The 24997-nt window shown below is 39.5% G+C and overlaps 1 protein-coding gene across 1 annotated transcript in view; it reads left to right on the forward strand.

The window, feature by feature from the left end:
* Positions 1 to 24997, forward strand: part of PKNOX2 (PBX/knotted 1 homeobox 2) — a 95262-nt gene that overhangs the window by 17816 nt on the left and 52449 nt on the right. The window contains exons 3-4 of the mRNA XM_015820251.1: positions 15987 to 16158; positions 24145 to 24333. Of these exons, the coding sequence (XP_015675737.1) occupies positions 15987 to 16158; positions 24145 to 24333 (361 nt within the window). The remainder of the gene's footprint in view (positions 1 to 15986; positions 16159 to 24144; positions 24334 to 24997) is intronic.

Below are 24997 nucleotides of genomic sequence, written 5' to 3' on the forward strand. Positions count from 1 at the left end.
AACAGAATCCAGAGTGCAGAGCTATTGTTAGAAGTCTAACACATTTCATTAAAAACCATTGAATTTAAGAACAACAGCAAGAGCTAATGTGAATTATGGTAAATTAACTAACAAATGAGAGGTGACAGTATAGATCAGGATGGGCTTGTAATATTTAAGAAATTATCAGCAGGAAATTTCTCCCATTCTCTAACCTTGAGGATGTGAAGTTCAAGTCTATGAGGAGGAGGAGCAGAACTTAGTAACAGCTCAACCTTTGGGCACCTCTTTTGTTCAAGCTACTTAACGGAATTGGCCTTTGATCATTTCCCATCTTCTTCCACTTTTCCCATTTGAAATACATTAGTTGCTATGGAAATGAGGAGGGGAGGGCTCCATCCATTCCTGAAACACAAAACAAAGAGAGTTTAAATGGTGCTTTGGATTACTTAAGGCCATTGCAGGTACTTGTGTGTAATTTGTGCCCCCTTCAAGATGCCTCCCCTAGATGCATTTATGTGTAAAACCTCCCAAAGTGGGCTTACGGTAGGGAGAGAGACACTTGATGAGGGGAGCCCAAGACAGACCTGAATCCTTACAGGCCAACACTCTTGTCATATTACACTCCTTAAATCTCAGGAGGCTGAGTCTGTCTTCCTAGCATTTATTGGCATAAGTGACAGAAGCAACTGAGCTATAACAAGCAGCTGCCAATGGCAACCGAGATGGAGAAAAGATAGAACCGAAAGAAGAGTCATTCCTAAACCAGCTGAGTATCCGGACAGATTAACAATGTTTTAAGGCAAAATGTGACCCAGAAGCCCTCCCTTTGAGATAGTCCAAACCAGGAAAGCAAAATTATGAGTACTGATCTATTATTATAAGATGACAGTAAGCAAATCTTGCAAGTCTTGCCTGCCTTTTATGTTCCAGATGACTAAGGAGAGTCAACTCTGATTGACTCTCAAATTACATACCTGCTTTGAACTCAGATTTCATTTATCAGACAGATCTTCCTCCCAATCTTATTCTCACAGCCCATTACACTTGTCCCTTCTAGTTGAAGAGAGGCCATGCACAACTCAGAGAGATGTTGGTCCACATGAATAAACAATATCAGGTTGAGGGGGCCTTGGTGCTCTCTGAGCTTGATTGTTTTCTTACATAAATAAGCAAGAAAACAACCAAGCTCAGAGAGCACCAAGGACCCCTCAACCTGATATTGTTTATTCATGTGGACCAACATCTCTCTGAGTTGTGCATTGCCTCTCTTCAACTGGAAAGGTTAGGACCCCTCATTTCAACCCTGAGCTATAAATATTATCCTTTATTAATATCAGGTTGGTAGGACAATGTGGTTTCCTCTAAACTCCACATCTCCAGAACAACCAGTATATCTTTAGGGAAAAAATCATCTTCTTACAAATAGCACATATAGTGGTGATGACGGAAAATACGTTAAGCTTTGTGGAACTACAAGCATAATTTCTTTTGAGGATAAATGAGATCACCATGTACATGACAGCAATTACACACCCACACAATTCACCCCTGGAGAGGGACCTGACATGAACAGGACTCTTTAAGTGATATTTTATGGCAATCATGCCTTTAGTGAAAATGCAAATCAGCTCTAACTTTAAAGAAGGGTTGGGAGTAACACGTTCATTTTCATTTTTATTATTATTTCTCTTGTTTTGAGCAGTTTAATTTATTTCACTTTAAAGGACAGCAGAGTTTGCTTTAGTTATAGTTTTACTGTGTTCTGTACATGATGCTGGCTGCAGTAATAACTCACGTACAGGGACTGACTGCAACATTTAGCAGAATCCCCATTTATATCAGGAAGCTTAGCTCTTTTACAGTGCACTCCATAAGCATTCAGAGAAATGCACTTTGGGATGGATTTATGGTTAGTGCTGAAATCTATAATGTACTCAGTTGCTTTGGGATCATTTTCTATTTTACTTTTCCTTAATCTCTAGTAAAAGAATCTCTCTCTCTCTCTCTCTCTCCCCTTGAATTGGAGCGGGGTATATGGAACTGAAAATCAAAGCAATGAAAATAAGTTAAACCTCTTGAGTAGCCGCTCAAAGATCTAAGTTCCACACTAGTGTAAGAGACTCGCTTTTTGATGGGGCTTAACTCCTGTGTTTGCATCCCCTCCCAGTAAAGTCCTCTTCCTTCCCTCTATCTGTCTTTCCAAAAAAAGTAAAGTGTTGACATGGATAGGTTGATAGGATCAGGACAGGACTGGAAGAAAAAGCTGCATCCAGCACTCAGCAAAATGAGCAGAAAATATTCTACGCTAGTTGAGTCATACTCGAGACCATAAGAGATCCAGACCAGGAAGTGCAAGTCCAGTCACAGCGCATAATAATAATAATAATAATAATAATAATAATAATAATAATAATAATAATAACAACAACAACAACAACAACAACAACAATAATAATAATAATAATAAAGTTGGAAGGGATCTTGGAGGTCATCTAGTCCAACCCCCTGCTCAGGCAGGAAACCCTATACCATTTCAGACAAATGGCTGTCCAGTCTCTTCTTAAAAACTTCCAGTGTTGGAGCATTCACCACTTCTGAAGGCAGGTTGTTCCACTGTTAATTGTTCTAACTGTCAGGAAGTTTCTCCTTAGTTCTAGGTTGCTTCTCTCTTTGATTAGTTTCCATCCGTTGCTTCTTGTCCTGCCTTCAGGTGCCTTGGAAAATAGCTTGACTCCCTCTTCTTTGTGGTAGCCGCTGAGATATTGGAACACTGCTATCATGTCCCCCCTCTTCCTTCTCTTCATTAAACTAGACATACCCAATTCCAGCAGCCTTTCCTTATATGCTTTGGCCTCCAGTCCCCTGATCATCTTTGTTGCTCTTCTCTCTTTTAAAAGAAAAAATTCAGAGGAACATGGATGAGTTCCTTTCATTTAAGAAACTCCATTGAAAGACCATGTGACCCTTTGAGATTTGTGAATTAACTATAAATTCCATCAATCCTAGGAGATTGTAACAGTGATCCAGAATAAAACATTTTAGCCTATGAGGAGAGTTCAAGGTGGACTATACCATCCAGCCCCAGTTTTTCCTGTGTAAACTAAGCAGGACACTCATGAATACTCCTATCTGCTCTTTTACAAAACATTCACTTTGCAGCTGGCAATATCTAATCAATATTCATTGATTAGAGCAGTTTGAGTGAATAGCAGAATAAATAATCAGAAAGAAAAGATTGAATTGAATTGATAAAGCTAAAATAACCACCACAACAACGATTATTATGACGGAATACAGCCAGCCTTCCATACAACAGGATTTTGAAAATGGAAATGAAGATTTCAATAATCATCGGTTGTTACCGAGAGTGAATTGGATCAAATAATAACTGCTTCTTCCTATTGAAATTTAAATAATGGCTTTCTCAAAACTCGTTGATTTTAATATCTAAGTGTAGTGAACATGTATGCATGCAAACAAATGTGTCTATGTAACAAATCGGACCAAACTACTATCCAAATTAATCTTAGCACTGAAGCTGATAATAATTTTAACCATGTTATTTTTAGAAACTTTTATTGAATACATATTATTTGTAATTGTTTTTAATTTAGTGTCAATTGCTTTTTAATTCTTCCCTGCTTTGGGGATTTTTTTTAACACTGAACGTTGGGTTAAAAAGCATTTTAAATATATACCATTAGGAATGCCACTCAGTTGTCTTAAACCTGTAAGTTATTGAGCTTCTATCATACTTTTAAATGTATTCTGACTAGAGCTATCTGTGCTAACACTGGGATTTTTTGATCACTCATCATGACAGGTTTGAGGGATTACTGTCCCTCTTACAAATTAAAAAGCTTGGGGAAAATCTTACTGCAGAGGTAATTTTCTGGCTTTAAAGAAGAGCTGTCAAATCTGGAGCTGAAAGGGAAAAATGCTATGCGAAGGTGGGATGAATCAAGTCAAGGCCATAGGACTTTATATGTATCATGTTGCCCAGTAATAGAAAGAAAATCATTGACAATATGCCATCGGTCCTATTCTGCAGACCAAAAGCCTTCCAGAAAGACTTGATATGTAGAAGAGAACAGGCTGGGGGTGGAGTCAAGAGAGAAATCAGTCTAGAGTCCTTACAATGTCACAAACAATCCAAGTCCAGCCCTCCTTGAATTTGGTTAACTCTCCTCTAGCTCCAATTTAGTGCTGACCATTAGGTGACTAGATTCTTGTATAGACATGAGTAATAAATCATCGTAACAGGAACTTACTGCACTGTCCTGATTCTTCGCACCTGACATGATACCCAACCCTTTTTTCTTCTCCTAAGTAAGAGTAGCCTGAACTAACAGAGCCCTCTTTCCAACCTCCAAATTCCATCAAAATTGTACCTCTGAAACTTGATAGAAAACCATAAAATACCAGCAGCAGCATTTCCTGCTAATGTTCAGTAGAACCCCTCCCCCAAATCTGTAATTAGGTTTACATTGCCTTATTGTATTTTATTTTTAAAATCCCTAATAAAACCTAAACAGAAAAGCAGTCCTTAAAATCAGTCCCCAAGCCATCTGCTGATGTTTTTAAATTACAACCTCTTCTATTTCACCACTTGGCAGAGGAAATATTCACTTGAAACCTGCATAGCCTTTAGCAATTGAACCTGAATCTTAGCTAGATAAATTCCAGTTGGGCGAAATAACCAACCAATCTACTGTTGTGCAGTCCATAGCTGTCTTTCAGTTAGACGGGAGGCTACGTCGATTTGATTAATAAATCACAAATTAAATACAATTTTCTTTGCTTTGTTTTGGTGATGATGACGTACTAGCAACATGCACGCAGAAATAACTCAATTGGTCTGAATTTATACCACAAGGATAAAGAATTTATACCAAAGTACTGGCAGACCGATGGCAGTTTCTAGCTTTTGAACAGAGCTTCAGAGTTAATGCCCTGCTAATTTATGTGTTTCTCTTGTATTAGTGATGGACTGGAAAGTCCCTTGTAGTCAATATAAGCTTCCAAGGTCACTCAAGCAGTGCCCAACAGTCAGCTTGTAGCACAGTTGGTTGGGTCTATAATTGAGGTCGACTTTCCTGGCCAAGGTCATTCTGAAAAAAAATAAAAAGTTGAATGGCTGGGAAGCTACCGCACTGAGTTTATAGTGTGTTGGGAATTTTATCACCCATAAAAAGAACTTCACAAAGGCCAATCTAGCCCTCTTGTTTTACCTTCAGAAATAAGTTTGGAGAGCCCTGCTATCTGGTAAACTGACTTCTGGGTTCCTCCTGTAGAAATCCTTTCTGCTCATACGCTTTCCCCGTTCTAAGGATGTTTTTCCTCTTGCTTGTTTGGCCAAAGCTGGATTAAACCCGCTGTGAAGATCTATAAAGCAGTCCAAGTTTCTTTCTCTCTGCAAAAATACCATAGAAGACATTTGGAATATTAGAATCCCTTTTGGATTCTAATTTATTTTTCTTCTACCTGTAAGGTTTAAGCGGCTGCAAAAACACTGCCCATGCATGAAGTCGCAATATCAATTATTGCTTGACTTTCCATAAATCCTAACCAGCAGCTATAGCCTAACATGTTATCAATTATATTGTTGTTGTTGTTTATAGACAACCAACTCCCTAAAGGCCTTTGATGGTTTACAGATACTTATAATTCAGAATACTAAGCTCAATCTATAGCATCTATTGCTCATTTACCTAACCCAGAGGAGTTCTTCAGATTTATTTATGAGTTTTGTATATTGCTTTTCATTGAGAAAAAAAAACACACGATACTGTTTTCAGTAAATGTATAAAACTAACAAAAGCAGTAGAGCCAATGATTATGATATTGCATCATTTTTTGATTGAGTAACTTCATAGATTGGAGAGGCTGTGGATGCAATATAACTTGGCATCAACAAAGCATTTTACCAAAATACCCATGACTACGAGATCATTCAGTACAGGCTGAATGGCACATTTATTCAGTGGATTCACAGTGGGCTTGAAAACCATGCTCAAGACTGGCATCAGTGGTTATTCAACAAACTGGAATGTGATATCGAGTCGGCACATCAGATTCAGTCCTGGTGCTCAATGTTCTTCTTCATTCTCATTCATGATTTAGATAAAAAGATGGAGGGATTCTTAATAAACTTTGCAGACAATATAAAAGTGGGTGGAATAAGTAAAAGATATAAAGAAAATTCAAAACGATCTTGATTTATTAGGGAAGTGAATTAAACATAGCAAAATGAACAGTTTTACGGGTATATAACCAAGAACATCTGATTTAGTAATAATGTACGTCCAAAGGATTTTTCCAGCTGTAGTTGATCACAAGTCAAAGTATGATGTGGCTGAGAACAATGTGATTTTAGGCTTCATTATAGATGTATAGTTTCCAAATAAAATAAAATCCTAGTAAGAACACACCTGGAATACTGCAACCAATTTTGGTCACCATACTACAAAAAAGATGTTGAGACCTTGGAAAAAGTTCAGAGAAGAGCAACTAAGATGGTCAAAGACCTGGAGACTAAAACATATGAAAAATGGCTGCAGGACTGGGATTTGGCTAGTCTAAAGAAAAGGAGAAATAGGGGTGACATGATAACAGTATTCCAGTATTTGAGGGGCTACTACAAAGAAGAGGACGTCAAATTATTCTCCAAAGCACCAGAGGGCAGGACAAGAAACAATGGTCGGAAACTAATCAAAGAGAGAAGCAACCTGGAATTAAGGAGAAACTTCCTAACAGTGAGGACAATTAACCAGTGGAACAGCTTCCCTTCAGAGATCGTGAGCGCTCCATCATTGGAGGTTTTTAAAAAGAGGCTAGACAGTCACTTGTCTGAAGTGGTATAGGTTCTCCTGCTTCAGCAGGGAGCCAGACTAGAAGACCTCCGAGGTCCCTTCCAGCTCTCTTCTATTCAAATCAAAAGGAAGTAATATATTTGCAATGGTCAGATAGCAACTAGGCTATTGTGTTCAGTTCTGGACACCATATTTTAAAAAATAGTTCAAAAAAAACTGGATTAGGTGTAAAGAAGGGCAGTTTGGTTTGTTCAATGGGAATTATATCACTCAAGGAGAAGCTGAGGGATCTGGGTATGATTAATCTTGAGAAAAGATTAATGAAAAGCGATTTGATAGAACTTTCAAAAATCTGAAGAACTTGGCACAAGAAGAGCAAAACCTATTCTCTGTCATCCCATAGTATGAGATAAGGTATAGGTGTCCCCATGGGTTTTACCCTGCTAGTCATGACCGACTTTAGCGGGCGGTGCTTACCATTCCTTAAGTCAATGAGCCAGCATTGTCCGGAGAGGTCTCCATGGTCATGTGGCCAAGAGCTGGGGCAAGTGACAGGAGCTCACTCAGTCTTGCAGCACACAGGTCTCAAACTGCCTTTTGACCTGTAGACCTTTAACGGTCTAAGACTCAATGTCCTAACAATTGAGCCACTGCAGCCCTAGGAGATAAGAAATTTTAAATCACAAGAATACAGATTCCAATATGCGGGGGGGGGGGGGGGGGAANGGGAATCTCAAGCTACGAATAATTCAGTAGTGGAAGTAATTATTAAAGGGATGGTGAGATCTTCACCAATGGATTTTTGTGAGGCTAACAGCCTAACAATTTGGGGGAGGCTGGTATGCTTCCTTTTTCAGGTAGAGCAAACTTTGGCAAAAGGCCTACTGTTTCCCTCATTTTGTAATACGGAGAATGCCCGTCCCTGCCTGTTGCTCTTTTAGAAAAGTGAGTGAGAAGTACTGATTAGTCTTTTAAAATTCTGCTTTCTCCCCCTGTATTTCATGCCATTCACTCCTCTTCTCCCTCTCTCTCTCTCCCTCTCTCTCTCTTGGCAGTTCTCTCCTGGCTGACTTGCAGGCAGAACAGTGCTGAATGTGCTAAATTAGGCCATTAGAGGAATTCATTTCTCTTTATTAGCCTGTGTCAAATCCTTTTTATTAGGGGCTGAAAACGACCTCTCTTCTGCAGTAAAATGTCAGGCCAGTTCAGCTCTTTTATTTGTTCTGCCCTGACGAGGATCAAACTTTCCCGGAATTAGTGTAGAGAGATTTATTTCTTCCAAATTTTGAATGGCTTCAGGGTAGGGAAAAAAAGGGGGGCGGGGCAGAAGGAAAAAGAGAACCAGGGTGGGGAGCAGGTGGATCAGTAGTGAGCTCTGCTCCACTCTAGGTTTTAACTAGTTTGATTTTTTTTTTAAAGTACTTATTAATCCCAACCTTGCATTACTGGGCAGGAATAATGTAATAGCATGTAGGAATGACCTTCGTAGATGGGTGCAGGGAGAATGGTGCTGCCTAGGGAACGGTTAGATAAGAGAGGTCATAGCCTGCAGCTATGCAATGGGTGGGGAAAGAGACACAAGGGGACACCCTCCCAGTCTATAAAAGAGACAGTGGGAAGTTTGTACCTTCAGACTTGCAAGATTCTGTCAATTTGCCTTACAATAAAGTAGAATTAGTTCATCTAGTCTTGTTTCCTGTGTGGTCTACCAAGAAGGCTGAAAGAAATAGTTTCCCAGCTTTTAAAACTTAAATTAGAAGGGATGTGGTTTCTAGCAGATATAACTGTTTTGTCTTTTGTAAAAAAAAACAAAACCAACCAACACCCTGTTTTGTCTTTTTAAAGAAAGCAAATCTATTGTGGTCCTTTTATTTCTATTGATTGAGGGAGAGGCAGTATTTCAGTGGTACACCACAAATTTTGCTTGTGAAAGATCCAAGTTATGTTCAGCTTTAGCTAGAAAAAGGGTTGAATTAGGGCAAGTAGCTGCCATTTAAAATCAGCAATACTGGACTTAGATGGGCCAATTCTCTTAACTTAGCATAAACAGGCTTTTTGCCTTAAAGGAGAACCATCGTTCAGTGGAGAAGTTTCTTGTCTATATGCAGAAGGGGTCTAGGACAACTCGCCATGGCCAACTTGCCGTGATACAATTCAATGCTGTATTAATCGCTTCATTCAGTTACTTGTATGACTGGTGATCAAAACGTTTTTGTCAAAATTATTATAATTCTTGTATTTCTGGATTGACTTAATTTTATTATTATGGGCCGTGGTTCCCTTGAAATTAACTTTTGTATTTGTTGAATTGTCCTGTGGTGAGTTGCCCCGTAGCAAGTTGGCCATTGTGAGTTGGTGGCAGCGAGTTGTCCCACTCTGATGAGGAAGGGCTACCTTCAATTCCTCCTATCTCCACATAGTCGGAATATCTTCATGGATGAAATTCTGGAGAACTGCTACTGATCAGTTATTGATTGGCAAACTCAGATTATGGCAACTTCCTAACTGTTTCTAATAGGAGGGCTATTGTGGTTGAAGCTAATGCCTGAGGTCTAACTCAAGAAGTATTGTCCTTGCTGTGTCTTGAAAGAGTTAGGAAGATCAAGTTGAGCCATTCTCTTTCAACTTACGTAGCTACCTAACTTATATAGGTACATAACTATTTACCCACTTACTACCCTATAGAGTGGTGAAAAGACTTCAGTCAAAGAGTGTATGTCATCATCACATCACCATCATCATTTCTCTGATTCAAACTGATAAGACTTTACAGTCTTAATTTTGTCTGCTTTTAGTCTTTCTCTTCAAATAAAGGCTATACATACAGCAACCTCGGACTGCACTTTTTTCAATTATCTTTAGGGTAGTTGAGGGACTCGGTGGAAAGGACAATAATATGATGATGGTGCTCAAAGGGACTCGGCTGCAATATTTAAGCCATGATAATGGTTCTCTGGAATATCTCTCAAAATAGGCACTGGGACTTAGAGAGCTTTTGCTGAACAATACTTGGATTGAGAATAAATCAATTGCTGGTCATACATTGGCAAGATAGTTTTTGAGTCTTGCTCAGTGATGCTTATTTGGGGAGTCCTTGAATGAATCATTATCTGTCAGTGTTATCTACTTCACAGAGTAGAAGGTAGAATGTATTATGAAGCTCGTATAGAAGTTCCCCACACTCTCCTCTTAATTATTCATTTTGATATGAGAGAGCAGACCATGCATAAATGTGTTTTATTGGAGGAAGGGAGAGAGAGAGAGAGAGAGAGAGAGAGAGAGAGAGAGAGAGAGAGAGAGAGAGAGAGAGAGAGAGAGAGAGAGAAATATTGAACTACTTTCTCTATTCACTTGATATATACAGTACCTGTCTATTACATGGTTGCTCCTTGGTTAGTATTTGGACAGGAAATACCCAAGAACTCTCAAGGCTGTAGCTTAACTGAGAAGCTGAAAACTATTCTACAAAAAGACAATGACAAGTAGCCAAGAAGATTGCTTGGAACTGACCAGGAAGCAACCAAGAGATGAGCTTGACTCAAGAGATTTTTACACTAACTTAAGCTGGTTATATAGCACAGGGTTGAACTCAACACCAGTACAGTTCAATTATTGGCTTTTCTTATGGAGCAAAAGAAGTAAAGCACAGGGATGCTCTGAAGAATTCACCCTTGGAGGTTTCAGATAACTTTTTGATGGGTTGAATGGTGGTGACTTAATCCATGAAGCAAAAAATGGTGTCTTCTTAAGTAGGGCAGACAATATTTGTCCTTCCAGATTTTGTTACACTGCAACTCAGGATGCACATAGCAGAGAAAGCTTATGGGAGTCCAACCCAGTCATTGCTGGATGGCTGAACATTGTCAACCAGCCCCAGGAACAGCTTCCATTCCCTCAAAATCCAGTTCTGAGCACTTGCATATTCACTTGACGCAGAGGCTGAACTACAAGTATGAATTACTTGAAAGTTAATGTTACTTCCAAATAATCTTGTCCTCTAAAAAAAATTGATGGATATCAAGTAAACTGTGATGGGGTTGAGATCTCTAGAGTAAAAACAAAGTTCTCCAATGGGAAAGCCCAACTGCCCTTATTACAATATTCTTCCCAACTTTTTTTTTTTTCCTATCGCTTAAACTATTTCAGGTTGTCTCAGTGAATGAAATAAGCTCTTAGGCAGAGGAAATCAATAAAAACATTCCTGTACGATATTATTTTCTTCATACTCTTCAGGATTGACTTTTTCCCAAGATGAATGGATGCTAAACAAATATGCCAGATTGAAACATTGTCCTTGTCTCTTTTATAGCCACAAATGGCATTAATTCTTGGAAAGAGAAAACTGATGGTACTCCCAAATTCTGAGTCAATTTATCACATTTCTTCCACAGCTGGCTGCAGTGTTCAGAATCTGATGGGTTTCCTTCAATACCCTATAAGGTTTCACTTGATATGAGCCATGAAAATAGCCAATATTTTGCCAGTACTTCCATAATGCATTCTTGATCCTCTAAAAATATGGATTGCAGGCTACCTAAGCAGTGGTAAAGAATAAAATGTAGAATATCCTCTAAAATGGGTGGGGGATGGGGGGTTTGTTGAGGATAAACAATATCCAGATGCTATGTAGTGGTATGGTTTCTCCTGTGAATATTTTGTGGTGAGATCCCAGAGGGTAAATAGGTGGTGACATATATTTGGTAAGCCTTGACAAGGGAGCATCTTAAAACAAGCACAGACTGGAATGAATTTATAAAACCTGGGTTTTTCACATTTAGTCTGATGACAATTACCTATTGACAACCCAGAGATCTGTGGGAATTCCAACAGTTCTTTTAACCTGAAGGTAGCCCTCGATATATGGAACCTGCTCATTACAGTCAAAAGTCATAACAGTCATAAAATGGGTCGATCATATCCCCGGCCTGATTTTACAAGCCTTTTGCTGTGATCATTAAGCTAACACAACAGTCATAAAGTGGCTGCCAGTGCTATTAAGCAAACCAATGGTTCACTACAGGTGCTGTCTTGAGGAAAACTGGTCATGTGACCACAGGACATGGAAATTGCCATAATGCGGCCATGTTGCCCAAAGCCTGAAGTTTGGTCACATGTCCCAAGAGAGGGTCTAGCCATTGGAACTTTGAATCCAGGTCATAAGTCCCCTTTTAAGGATTGCTGATGACTTCAAATGGTTACTAAATGATCGGTCATAATTCAAGGACTACCTTTCTCTAGGCTGAGAAAGGCTGTTGCATAGAAGAAAACTCTCCAAAGGATTTTCTTCCATAGGAGCCTGCTTGCCTGTCTTTCTTTCTGTCTGTCTGTCTGTCTCTATCATCTATCCATCATCTCTCATCTATCTATCTATCTATCTATCTATCTATCTATCTATCTATCTATCTATCTATCTGTCTGTCTGTCTGTCTGTCTGTCTGTCTGTCTGTCTGTCTGTCTATCTATCTATCTATCTATCTATCTATCTATCTACCTACCTACCTTCCTACCTACCTACCTATCATCTATCTATCTCTATCATCTATTCACGTATCTGTCATCTCTCTATCATCTATCTATCATCTATCCATCATCATGTATTTATCATCTGTTTATCATCTATCAATCATCTATCATCCATGATCTACCTATCATCTATCTATCTATCTATCTATCTATCTATCTATCTATCTATCTATCTATCTATCTATCTATCTATCTATCTATCTATCTATCTAGGTATCTATCATCTCTATCATCTATCAATCATCTATCATCTATCATCTATCATCTATCTACCATCTATCAATCATCTATCATGTATTTATTTATTGTCTATTTATCTATATCATCTATCTATCATCTATCAATCATGTATCATCTATGATCTATCTATGATCTACAGTATCTATCATCCATCTAGCTAGCTTGCTAGCTAGCTATCGTCTATTATCTATCTATCTAATTTTTACCCTAACCATATCAACTATGTGACTCTGGACAGTTTATCTAGGACTGGGCTGGTCTAAAGGAGCAGTCTAGCATTGTTTTTTGTTTTGCTTCTGCCTTGGGCCAGTCCTGTGTAAGTTTGCTCCTCAGAGCTTTCACCAGGCCAGGTGAGGTGAGTTCAAAGCGGCGATTCCCTCTCTTCTCCCATCACTTTGTGCTTCTAATTTCCTTCATAACATTGAAAAGGAATTGGTGCTGTGTGCAAAGGTTTGGGGAAAGGGGGAGGGCCTGCACGTCGCTGAACTCCAACCACCTGGCATTACTGCTCGGATTATTAGTTCCTAGTAATTTAGTGCCCTTGCGCAGGGTCGATTTGTGCCTTTCATTTCTAATTGATCTAGTGGCTGTTTAAATGGCAGCAGGCATCTGTTGAGAGTGGGAAGGTTCATAAGGCGAAATAATTCATAACACCGTCTGGAATTTGCCTTTCATATCCCTCAGCTAAGCCTCGGCAGGGCTGCCTAAATTATGACCAGGGAAACTTCCCTCCACCTGCCCCCACCTCCGTATTCTGCTCATGGCTGGAGGAATCTTGCATTAAACTGGGATCAGTCTAGATTAGACTGTAATATGGTGCAGTATTAGTGGCTGCAAATGAAGACTTCTATCAGAGTTTAACCCCTTCACCTGCTCTTCTCTTTGTTTTGATCCTGGAAAACTTGGCTAGCCCATTGGTGCCTCTGATTTGTGGCTATGTATAATAGAATTTTCAACTTGCCAGACTCTCGGGATAACTTCCAGATGAAGCATTCAGAACAACACGCTCGAAAGAAAGGAAAACACACTTTGATTAAATAAAGAGTGAGACTTTCAGCCCTTAGCAAAATGGGTGTCCTTTTTTTCTTTTCTTTTCAATACCTCACATATGCAAAGGTAAGGAGAGAAAAAATTCTCTCTGTCTCTCTCACACACATACACACACACATACAACGCACACAGCAACCCATGCCCCATTGAGTCATCGTTTCAGAGATATTTCCTTACCTAAATGGAGAAACAGAATGACCAAGGGTGGTCAAAAAAGCAGTGAATGCAGGAGGGACTTCCGACTTCCTGCTGGCTTCCCCATTGAGTTTTCTTTTCTTTTCTTTCTTTTTTCTTTTAAAAGTTTTTTATTTATAAAACAGTTAAAACACAGATGGACATAACGTAACATTCCAGTGTATATATTCCTAACAATTTGTTCCTCATCATACGTATAATTCTTAATCTCTATATATACATATTTTTCTATACAATACAGTCTCTAATTTGTTTCTCTATATACTAACATACAGTTTTATATATCTCTATCTTAACACTAACTTAAAACCCGAACAGTTCTCCTTGATTCACACCAACAATAGAATTTGTCCCAGGTTTCAAAGTAATCTGACTCTGTCTTGTCCTTCATTTCCATTGTGAGCCTATCCATATCAGCAACCCCATTGAGTTTTCTTGTGGAAATTTGGAAATCTTCTTCCCTCTCTCCCTTCCTAATTCATGGGCTGCTGCCCGGTGGGGGAAGGAGTGAAGGATTGTGAGTATGGCTAGGAAACTGTCACCCAGAGTCTCTTTGGATAACGAGATGGGTGGCATATAAATTTAATAAATAAAATGAAGATGATGTCATGCAGCAGCAGCCTAAAGCACGGAAGCAGATACAACTTTCCCGAATATTATTGTCTTGGGAGTTCTGGGTCCCAGATTTTGGACACGTTCTGTAAGTTAGCCGATTTAAGGTACCTTCTTTCAAAAACTGTCACTCTATGATGCGCTGTTTTGCCCAGATAAAGGTCACGACAAGAAGATTTTTAGAAATATATATAGTTTATTAAAAGAAAAATGGATCTTGGATAATACATCTGGCCCATGTTCCCTATTTCAGCAGGCTTGCTGGCAAATTATTGGGTGATGAAGTGTTTCACACACCTCCCTCTTCCCTCCTTCTTAGTTTCTGCGGGTCTGATAAGGCTTAGTAGATGAGTAATCACATTAAGTTTACTATTCTTAGCTGAATCCCATTCATTTGCTTGCTCCGAAATCCTGTGCTGGCCAACTTTTAACATTGTGGATAATCAATTTGTAAAGCAAGATTGTGCATGTTGTCCATGACTAGACTGCTGCATGTGGATGAGTTTGACTTGTGTGGAGACTACAAAAAAGAAAAATGAAAGCAGAATACAGGTTGTATCAACATACTCTCCAGGTGTATATCTTATAAGCTGTCTGTTGAAGTGCTGAAAAACTCATGAAAGTACAACAAAAGCTGTCTTACACCAGATTTGGTTATTTGTCCTTTGTTTTGGCTACTCTGGCTGGTTTTCCAAGCTGTCAAGCAATGAAGGACTTTCCTATCACCAGTTTGCTAGGTTTAAACCTAAGACCTTTTGTAGGCAAGACTGCCCTTTGTTCTTCTGCTCTTATGTTCCTGGTTTTTTTTTCCTTCTTTGAAAGAAACTTCCCATTCCAACCCAGCCCCCTTCCTGCGGTTTTCTCTCTCTCTCTCTCTCTCTCTCTCTCTCTCTCTCTCTCTCTCTCTCTCTCTCTCTCTCTCTCTCTCTCTCTCTCTCTCTCTCTCTCTCTCTCTCTCTCTCTCTCTCTCTCTCTCTCTCTCTCTCTCTCTCTTTCTGTCTTTTCTTTCTTTCCCTCTCTCTATTCTTTTTCCTTCCTTCCTTCCTTCCTTCCTTCCTTCCTTCCTTCCTTCCTTCCTTCCTTCCTTCCTTCCTTCTTTCTCTCTCTCTCTCTTTCTTTTAAATTTCTTTTAATGGGGCTTTCTCAGTTATCTCATTGGGCAATGGTAGAAGGTTTTGATTCCCCCCCCCCCTAGTTATACATCTCTAATTCTGCAGTCTCTCTTGCTTTTCTTGATTCCTGATCTGAAGAAAAGAAAAAAAAAGCTCTATGGGGAGATTTCTCTCCTGATATTTTCCTTTAGGATTTAACTGAAGCTTAGGAAGCTGGGAAGCCCCCAACAAATTGTGAGATGAAAGGATAGATGCTTGAACATACCTCTCAGGCACCTCCTAACTAAAGCAAGTTGAGGAACATGAGATTTTTTTTCATCTCCTTTGAAAAAGAATTGAAGGGGAACAGTAGCATTCATGAATATAGAACAGCATGAAGCTGTATATACATTGAGAGATAGAAATGGCCTTGTTGACGCATTTGTCTCTGAAATGTCATTCTGTTCCCTTTTCCCTTTAGGCATCCTCTTTTCCCCCTCCTGACGCTGCTATTTGAGAAATGCGAGCAAGCGACCCAGGGCTCGGAATGCATCACCTCTGCCAGCTTTGATGTTGACATTGAGAACTTCGTACACCAGCAAGAACAGGAGCACAAACCATTCTTCAGTGATGATCCTGAGCTGGACAATTTGGTAATTCTTCCACTTCCACCATTTTATCTCATACATACATACATATTCCTTGAACTTCAAAGTTAATGCCTGCATTGCATCCATCTCACTGCACCTTGGCCTTCTCGTTGAAAGCCTTCTTCAACAAATAAGGCCAAACTATATTTAACAGCATAGATTTCACTGGCCAAATTGCACCCTCTTGCCACTGATCTCTGCCACAGTGATATCCCTGCTCCTTGAAGGACATCTATCCCGCCATGCCCTCACCAGAGGTCTCGGTTCAGAACCATAGAAATGCCACATGATTTCCCCTAATAATGTCATTCCCTGCCTCTTAATGAGGGATACCATGAGTGATGATCCATTGTAAGGATCATGGATGATCCACTCGAGCAGTTTGTGTTCAAACAACTCAAATATGGTGGTAGCCATGGACCAAGGCGATGGGAAATGTGTGGCCATCAAGATTGGAGGGCTGCCATTATCATTGGAGAGGCTGATTGGTAGAGGACCACATCTTATCTCTCATTTCAAGCTGGTGGGTGTGAACAAATGAAATAGATGGGAGCTTGCTGATCAGACCCTTATATCAGGTCCACAACTAAATGTTCAATTAAGCTGATTTATTGCTAAGTGCCTGTGCACAGGAATCTTCTCAACTAATGGCCAGCACCTGGTCAGCATTAGATAAGGATCAACGGCATTCTTGAGGGTGGGTTGGATTAAGTTCACTTCTGGCTACATAAGGATTCTAGGCTGATCCCTTTTTTCATTCCTCCCCCAGATTCTGCCATTGTTAGAATAACAATAAAACACAGAAGAAAATGTCAACACAGCATTAATATGGGGGGGAAGGGAGGCTGTGAGCCCAATTTCAGTTTGCCAAATGTGATTCTAATGATTCTAAGATATATCATTCAATGGAGGTAACATTTCCCAGTTTCATGTAGTGATCTGGAATAACTCTATGCCAGACACTTGACCCAAATTTAAAAAGACAGCTGATTACACAGATTCTTAAATAGTGTGTCCTTGGCAGCTACCTGAAAGTGACAACTGCTGACACTGAGTTTTTTGGGTTGGTCACTTTGACATCCACTTAGGCTGTGCAAACACTCTCTCTCCTTTGGCATCTTCTTTCAATATTTGGCTGAAATCAACATGTTGCAGCTTCAGCTCCTGATGACAAAGTTGTTTCTCTCCTGGAAAACTATATTTATACCTGCAGCACCTGTATAGCAGAAAAAAAATCTTGGTCTTTCTTGCTTGTTGAAATTGTAAGAATGAATGAATGAATGAATGAATGAATGAATGAATGAATGAATGAATGAGTTGTGGACAAAGGCGAGTTAAGGGTTATGTATTTATTTAAAAAAAAACACTTGAAAGAAGCAGTAGTTGTAATTTTCCTTTTTGTTTGTTTGTTTGTTTTCATGGAGAGTGGATTTTTTCCCTTAAGGTACATGAATATGAACATTTCTTCTAGAGGAGTTAGCTGGAAAAGATTTGAAGGAGATCACAATGGGTTAAATGCCCGATTTCTTCCTTGGTTTCAAGAGGGGTTTTGTTTTTTTGCAATTTGTTCCAACTCCCTTCTGCTATTTTTGTACAGATTATATTAAAGTTCACTGTTCTTATGTTAGTATCCCGTGTCATTTATCCAAGGGATTCAGTGTCAAAAGTTAAAGCTGTGCCAATGAATTCAAAAGGGCTATAAGATGCTGCCGTTCTCCTATAAGGCTGGCAGAATTTTTCTCTTTTCATCAGTTGACTTCACTTGATGTACTTCTTTTACTGGAACATAATTAAATGTAATAAAGATGAGGATGTCCTTGGCTCCAGACTGTACTTGTGGCTGAAACACTTCATAACCAGAAGACTTATTATACCCTTCTAATACAGCCCTTAAGAATCCCCAGTTCCTTTCAGATGAGCCTTTTTAGCGATTGCACCAAGATTTCTAAGATCATATAGGATTTCCAATCCCAGATTCTATAGTCAGAAAATTTAGCAGCATATAGATAAACCTTGTGCCGGACTGACCATCACTGGTTTTGCATCAATAAATAATTGAAGGTCATTGCCACCAATGTGTTACATTTTTCTTTCAAATTCATTAACAGAAGTGGCCTTTGGTGACAAAGTGGCATTTTGCGTGAAGCAAAAATGGTCCCATCTGGACTAACAATCAAATACTACTCTGAGTTCCTTGCTGCTATCTTTATTTTCCATGGAGAACATCCCATTGTCCACCAAGGAGAATGGGAAAATCTGAAAATTCCCCAGATTTTCCAGTAGAACTATAACCAGTCAGTGTACACATAGAACATAGAATAATAGAGTTGGAAGGGATCTTGTGGGTCTTGTAGTCCAATCCTCTGCACGAGCAGGAGACCCTATACCAGGGGTAGGTAACCTTGGCTCTTTTATGACTCGTGGACTTCAACTCCCAGAATTCCTGAGCCAGCCATACTGAGGGGAAAGGGAGAGGTTTCCAAGCTGAGCCATGCTGGCTCAGGAATTCTGGGTGTTGAGGTCCACGAGTCATAAAAGAGCCAAGGTTGCCTACCCCTGCCCTATACCATTTCAGACAAGTGTCTCTTTTCGAAAGCCTCCAGTGATGGAGCACCCACAACTTCTAAAGGCAAGCTATTCCATTGGTTGATTGCTCTCACCTTTCGGAAATTTCTCCTTCATTCTAGGTTGCTTCTCTCCTGGATTAGTTTCCATTCATTGTTTCTGGTCTTGCCTTCAGGTGCTTTGGAAAATAGTTTGACCCCCTCATTTTTGTAGGAGCCGCTCAAATATTGGAACACTGCTATCATGTCACCCCTAGTCCTTCTTTTCATTAAACTAGACATACCTAATTCCTGTAGCTATAGCAGCACTCTTAACACCACTAAACTCTGCTTCTGTCACTACTAATATTAATATATTAACTGTTATTGTTATCTCTCCTATTGCTTTCCTGGATTTTTTTTTAAAGCTCACAGGCGATAGTACTTGGAAGTCTTGCAAACCGTGATGCTTCAAATGAATCCTCCCTCCCCGTGATCCTTATCTCCCAAAGTTTATTTGTTGTATGTACATGGTTTTAATGCTACTAATCCTATGTAAATTGTCCACCATAGCTGACAGCAAAGAGGAGAGGAAAAGGCCAGGGACATTAACCATCATTAGAATAAGAATCATGTATTCCTCACAGGCGAGATGCACATAATTAGAAATTAGAAAAAGGTCAGATCTCGCCATTATCAACTCAATCAGCTGCTGAGTGCCACACAGTCAATTAATTCAGCATCTGTATTTTTTACAACCCCGCACACGTATTCCATCGGACTGTAACTCATTATCCGGACAGATATACGGCTCAGCGAAGCAGGGACATAAAATGAGAGACCCCGAGCAAATGAGCTGAGATAATTGAGAGATTTATTATATATATAATATATAATATATACACATACACACACACACACACACACACACACACACACATGAAGAGAGGCGTATATACATGGGCACACACAACTTTCCTTGCCCTTGAATGCTAACTTTCAGGAAGATGTTTGTTGAGCAGGTCCAATGTTACTGGAGAACTTCTACTATCATGGTTCTTTCTTTTCTTTCTTTCTTGAAATGTTGTGGATCTTTCCAAGAGCTGAGAGTGGCCCTTGGGACTTCTATTCCTGTCCTTTTTCATCCTGACAAAAATCTTGCTGGATAGGAGATGCAGAAGGATGGTGTCTCTGCTAGGTTCATAACCAGAATTTCATGGCTGAGAAGGCACTTTCCATCTTGACATTTATTTCACTGTACTAGATTAGCCCTATTCTGTGACTATTGATGTATGTGGGAAGAATGGGCTGGTTTTCTTCTCACTTCTTCCTTTATTTCCAGCTTCCCCTGTTGAAGTCAGGCAGATAACTGCATTTGGATAATTGGGGTAATAGTTCTTCCTGTACAGGTGTTCCTCAACTTATGAACCACAGCTAGGACTGTAATTTCCTTTGCTAAGCATGGCAATTGTTCACTGACTCATATTCAATTTTATGGCCTTTTATGACACAGTTGTTAAACAAATCACTGCAGTTGTGAAGTGTATCACACGGACATTAGGCAAATCCAGTTTCCCTCACTGACTCTACTGAGTTCCCTTCACTTCCCCCACTGAAGGAAAGAAAGAAAGAAAGAAAGAAAGAAAGAAAGAAAGAAAGAAAGAAGGAAGGAAGGAAGGAAGGAAGGAAGGAAGGAAGGAAGGAAGGAAGGAAGGAGAAATTCAGAATATGAACTGACTGAGAGCCGGTGGACAATTGAGTTTGCTTCTGCTGAAGTTTTAATAACAAGCATCCTTTAGTAGATGGGGCAGTTGTAGGAATTTCCCCCCTGTTTGCACACAAAGTGCCTTAGTTTCAAATAATATAAAATTTATTCTCTCCTTTCTCTATCTAATTTTCCCTTCTGCCTTTTTTTGAAATTCAGCTAGGAAAGCTTTCACACTTCCGCAAGGGGATAGAAAAACCCATCCATTTTCATTTCTCTTGGCTGCTTAATTTTGTGAGAAGGTCAAGTTTGGTTTGTCAAATGGGAGAAAAGCTCCTTTTAAAATCTTGCTCCAAATTTATAGTTTAGCAATAGCAATAGCACTCCGACTTATACACTGCCACAAAGCGTTTTACAGCACTTTACAAATGAGTCACAAGGCTGAAGCATTATTTGCATATTGCCCCCCCCCCAACAATCTGGGTCCTTATTTTACTGATCTCAGAAAGATGAAAGGCTGAGTCAACCTCAACCCCATCAGGATCGAACTCCTGGCTGTGGTAGAATGAGCCTGCAATACTGCATTCTAACCACTGCGCCACCACAGCTCCATCAGGTTTTAATACAAAATGTGCATTTTGTGTGCAATTTTGTTTAGTAAGAGGTGTAGTTCAATACAAGTTAATATACATCCTTACTGACAAACTGCATTGCTAAGCAGAGCTGTGATTGTCAATTGATAATGTTTCCATTTCTCTATTGATTTAAAAATGTGAGGTTAGATAAGTTTATTTCAAACTGTTCCTTCCATTATCATAGAAGAAAAATTGATATTCTGTGCTCTTTGTTAGCACCTTCCTTAATAATCGTGCTGCTACTTCTTCTTAGCAGAATCCAAAGCAAACTCCAGGTTGATAAGTGTAGTGGACCACCCCTTGAACAGCCTGTGACTAATAAGCTGGTAAAAGGGACCATTAAAATTAGCAAGTTGAAAAAACTGGTTTGAAACTTAAAGACCATTTGTTACAATATTTTTAAAAAGCTGATTTACTACTCTGGGGTGAATAGCTGAGATTTTATACCAGATTCAGGATTTGGAGCTGGGGCTATCAAAAATGGAAGGCCTCCGTTCCATGCATGGCATGTTTTATGTGTAAAATTTTTTAACATTTATGGGGTACATTTTATGAAGGCTAAGACTTCTCCCAAGGGAGAGCTTACGAGGCAGATTTTTTCATTCTCTGGGCTTGTTAAACAGAGAAGTCAGCTGAGAATAATCAAGGATGCTCTTAAGAATTCTCATGGCTGGATTCCAAAATGCTCCGAGAACGAAAAGCTGAGTTTTCCCAGGGGAATATTTGGGAGCTGTGCCTCTCTTAGTGGCGCCAGCAGCACCCATTAGCAGACATAGAACAGTACAGGTGGTCCTCCACTTGCAACAGTTTGCTTAGTGACTGTTCAAAGTTACAACGGCAGTGAAAAAAGAGACATTTTTCACAGTTACCACCGTAGCAGCATCCCCAAGGTTACGTGATTTACATTCGGACGCTTGACAGCTGACTCACATCTATGACGGGCGCAGTGTCCTGGGGTCACATGATCCCCTTTTACGACCTTCTGGCAAGCAAAATCAATGGGGAAACCAGATTCACTTAACAACCATGTTACTAATTTAACAATTGCAGTGATGTGGCGAATCATAAAATGGGGTAAAACTCACTTAACAAATTTCTCACTTAGCTACATAAATTTTGGGATCAGTTGTCATTGTAAGTTGAGAACTACCTGTAGTCCAGTTCTGACAGGGTGTCAGCCCTCCCGGGTAAACTAAACAGGAAACACACCAGTAGGTGAACTAAATCTACTTTATTGAGGATTTTAATTTACAGAATCTTCCAAGTTTGAAAGTACAAGCTTTTAACTGCCTGATCCATTAGGGGACGTCCTTCCTAAATGTATGTGGAGATTCTCAAACATCCAGGTTATAGTCGTCTCAAAGATGTTTTTCCTAATGGCAACTGGACTTTCTTGTGTTTTTTATTCTGGAAAACATTTTGTTTCTCATCCAAGAAGCTGTAGCCAGAACTGAAGAAGCTTCTTGAATGATAAACGAAACATTTTCAAGAGAAAAAAAAAACAATAAAAACCAAGAAAGTCCAGTTCTCTTTTGGAAAAGCATCTTTGGCAGGTCCTTCCTAACTAAGTTTCTTCCCCTGACTGTTAAGCCACTGAAGGCTCCTGCCTCTCTTCTTTAATTTTTTCTTAGACAACATCTCTTCCCCTCATCGCCCAAAGTCATCAGCACCTACCATAACACATGGTTTTCTGCTTTTTAGAAATCTGGGATCCACAGGAAGCTCGATCGTTTGGCAATTTCACTCACAGCTGCTTCTCTATTCTCAATGATCTTCCATTTTTCTTACATAGATAGTAGACAAGTCACACTTGACTTGTCTAGCCATGAAAAAAAATAGGTTCTTCCACTCCTATTAAAGGGGAAGATTCTTCTAAGATAGTATTTAAGATATCATTGTATACTTGTATTTTTGAATATTTGGGGAATCTACGCCATCATTGTCCATGTTTAAAATTTGTCGGTTATTAAAAATAATGATTATTTTGTGTGGATTGGACACTTCTGAGTCTGTTTAGGAAGAAGCTGAAATTTTCAGCTAATTGTCAAACAGCAATTGTAGTACTATGAAGCGGTTATGTGTTAGGATGGGTTCTTTTTGGAGAAAAATTATTTCATCTATTCATTCTATATGGGGGACTGGTCAGTTTTTGTACAGGCTCACATTCCGTTGAACTGTATATTGATTGTTTGGAAAGAAACAAGAAAACAGCAGCTAAGAAGGTTTTTGCTTTTTTATGATTGCAACAATCTGGTGCTATAAAGTTGGGACCTGTTTTCCATCAATTACATAGTATGTAACTATGTCTATATCTGAACAACTATTTGATCACAGGAGCAATGAGCAGAATAGATACCAGTAACCCTCAACTTACAATTATCCGTTTAGGGACTGTTCAAAGTGGAAATGTCCCTGAAAAAAGTGACTAGTTGTCACACTTACAACCGTTGTAACATTTCTATAATCACAGGATCAAAATTTAGGTCCTTGGCAACCGACATGTTTGCAGTGTCTCGGAGTTACGTGATTGCCATTTGCGGCCTTCCCAATCAGCTTATGACAAGCAAAGTCAACGGGGAAAACCAGATTCACCTAATAACCATGAGAGTCACTTAATAACTGCATCTCCACAACCATGGAAAAAGGTCATAAAATTGGACACAGCCACTTAACAATCCCTGTGCTTAGCCATGGAAATTCTCACCCCCAATTGTGGTTACAGGCTGAGTACTACCCATATTATAAGTTATATCTTTCATTTCCCATTATTATTATTAAATAAAGGGATTTATACATTGATCGTTTAATTAGATAACACTGTGTGTGTGTGTGTTTGTGTGTGTGTGTGTGTGTGTTTGCCTGTGCATAAATGCACCTATACTTGTGATTTTTTTTGGATAGAAATATAAGAGAAATGGGTTTTTTTCCTTTTCAAACATAAAAACAAAAACGAGAACGCGCTTGCATTTTTCAATGATTAAATACATAATTAATTAAGGAACATAGCAGAACTGATTGCCGTCGTTTGAAGGCATTATCTTCCATCAATGCATTCGTTGTTTTCTATAAGTAAAATGACCCGGCTCTTGCTTTTAATTGTCTGCAGATGGTGAAAGCTATTCAGGTCCTCCGAATTCATCTCTTGGAGTTGGAGAAAGTGAACGAATTGTGCAAAGACTTTTGTAACCGTTACATCACCTGCCTCAAAACTAAGATGCACAGCGACAACCTTCTCAGGAATGACCTTGGGGGACCTTACTCCCCGAATCAGTCCTCCATTAACCTACACACACAGGTAATTGCTGAAAAATACACTTCACCAGCAGCCGTAGATTGGCAGAATGTGACCAAGCACAGAGAGCCCTGATCTTCAGAAATATGTTCATTCTTCTTGTCTTTCGCACTCTGCACCAAGTCTTCTCTTTTTCTCCCCTAGCATTTTGTCCTGCTTAGTTGCAGCCTCTGCTTTGTTTACATTGTGCTTGCTTCGTTGACGCAGCAAAGCTACCAATGCACAAGGCAACAAAGGCATTGCTTCTCAACCTGCTGGTTGTAGAACTTAAGCTAGGGAGATGAGAAAGAGTGACTGGCCCCAAATCACCCAGCTGGCTTACGTGCCGAAGGAAAGACTAGATCTATATCTTACAACCCTCGTCCAGTTCCTTAACCACTATATCATGCTGGCTCTCTATCAAGGTTTATCAAAACCTATGCAGAATAAGAGAGCTGGAAGGGACCTTGAAGATCTTCTTATCCAATCCATTGCTCAAGCAGGAAACCTTATCCTACTCCAAAAATCCTTTCCTTTACGAAATCCTTATAAAAGATTTGTACAGAGCCCATCGATTGCAGGGGTCCTCAACCTTGGCAACTTTAAGACTTGTGGACTTCAACTCCCAGAATTCCTCAGACAGCAAAGTCCACAAGTCTTAAAGTTGCCAAGGTTGAGGACTCCTGCT

Source organism: Protobothrops mucrosquamatus, unplaced genomic scaffold (assembly GCF_001527695.2).
Source record: "Protobothrops mucrosquamatus isolate PMUCROS unplaced genomic scaffold, P.Mucros_1.0 scaffold1099, whole genome shotgun sequence".
Classification (NCBI taxonomy): domain Eukaryota; kingdom Metazoa; phylum Chordata; class Lepidosauria; order Squamata; family Viperidae; genus Protobothrops; species Protobothrops mucrosquamatus.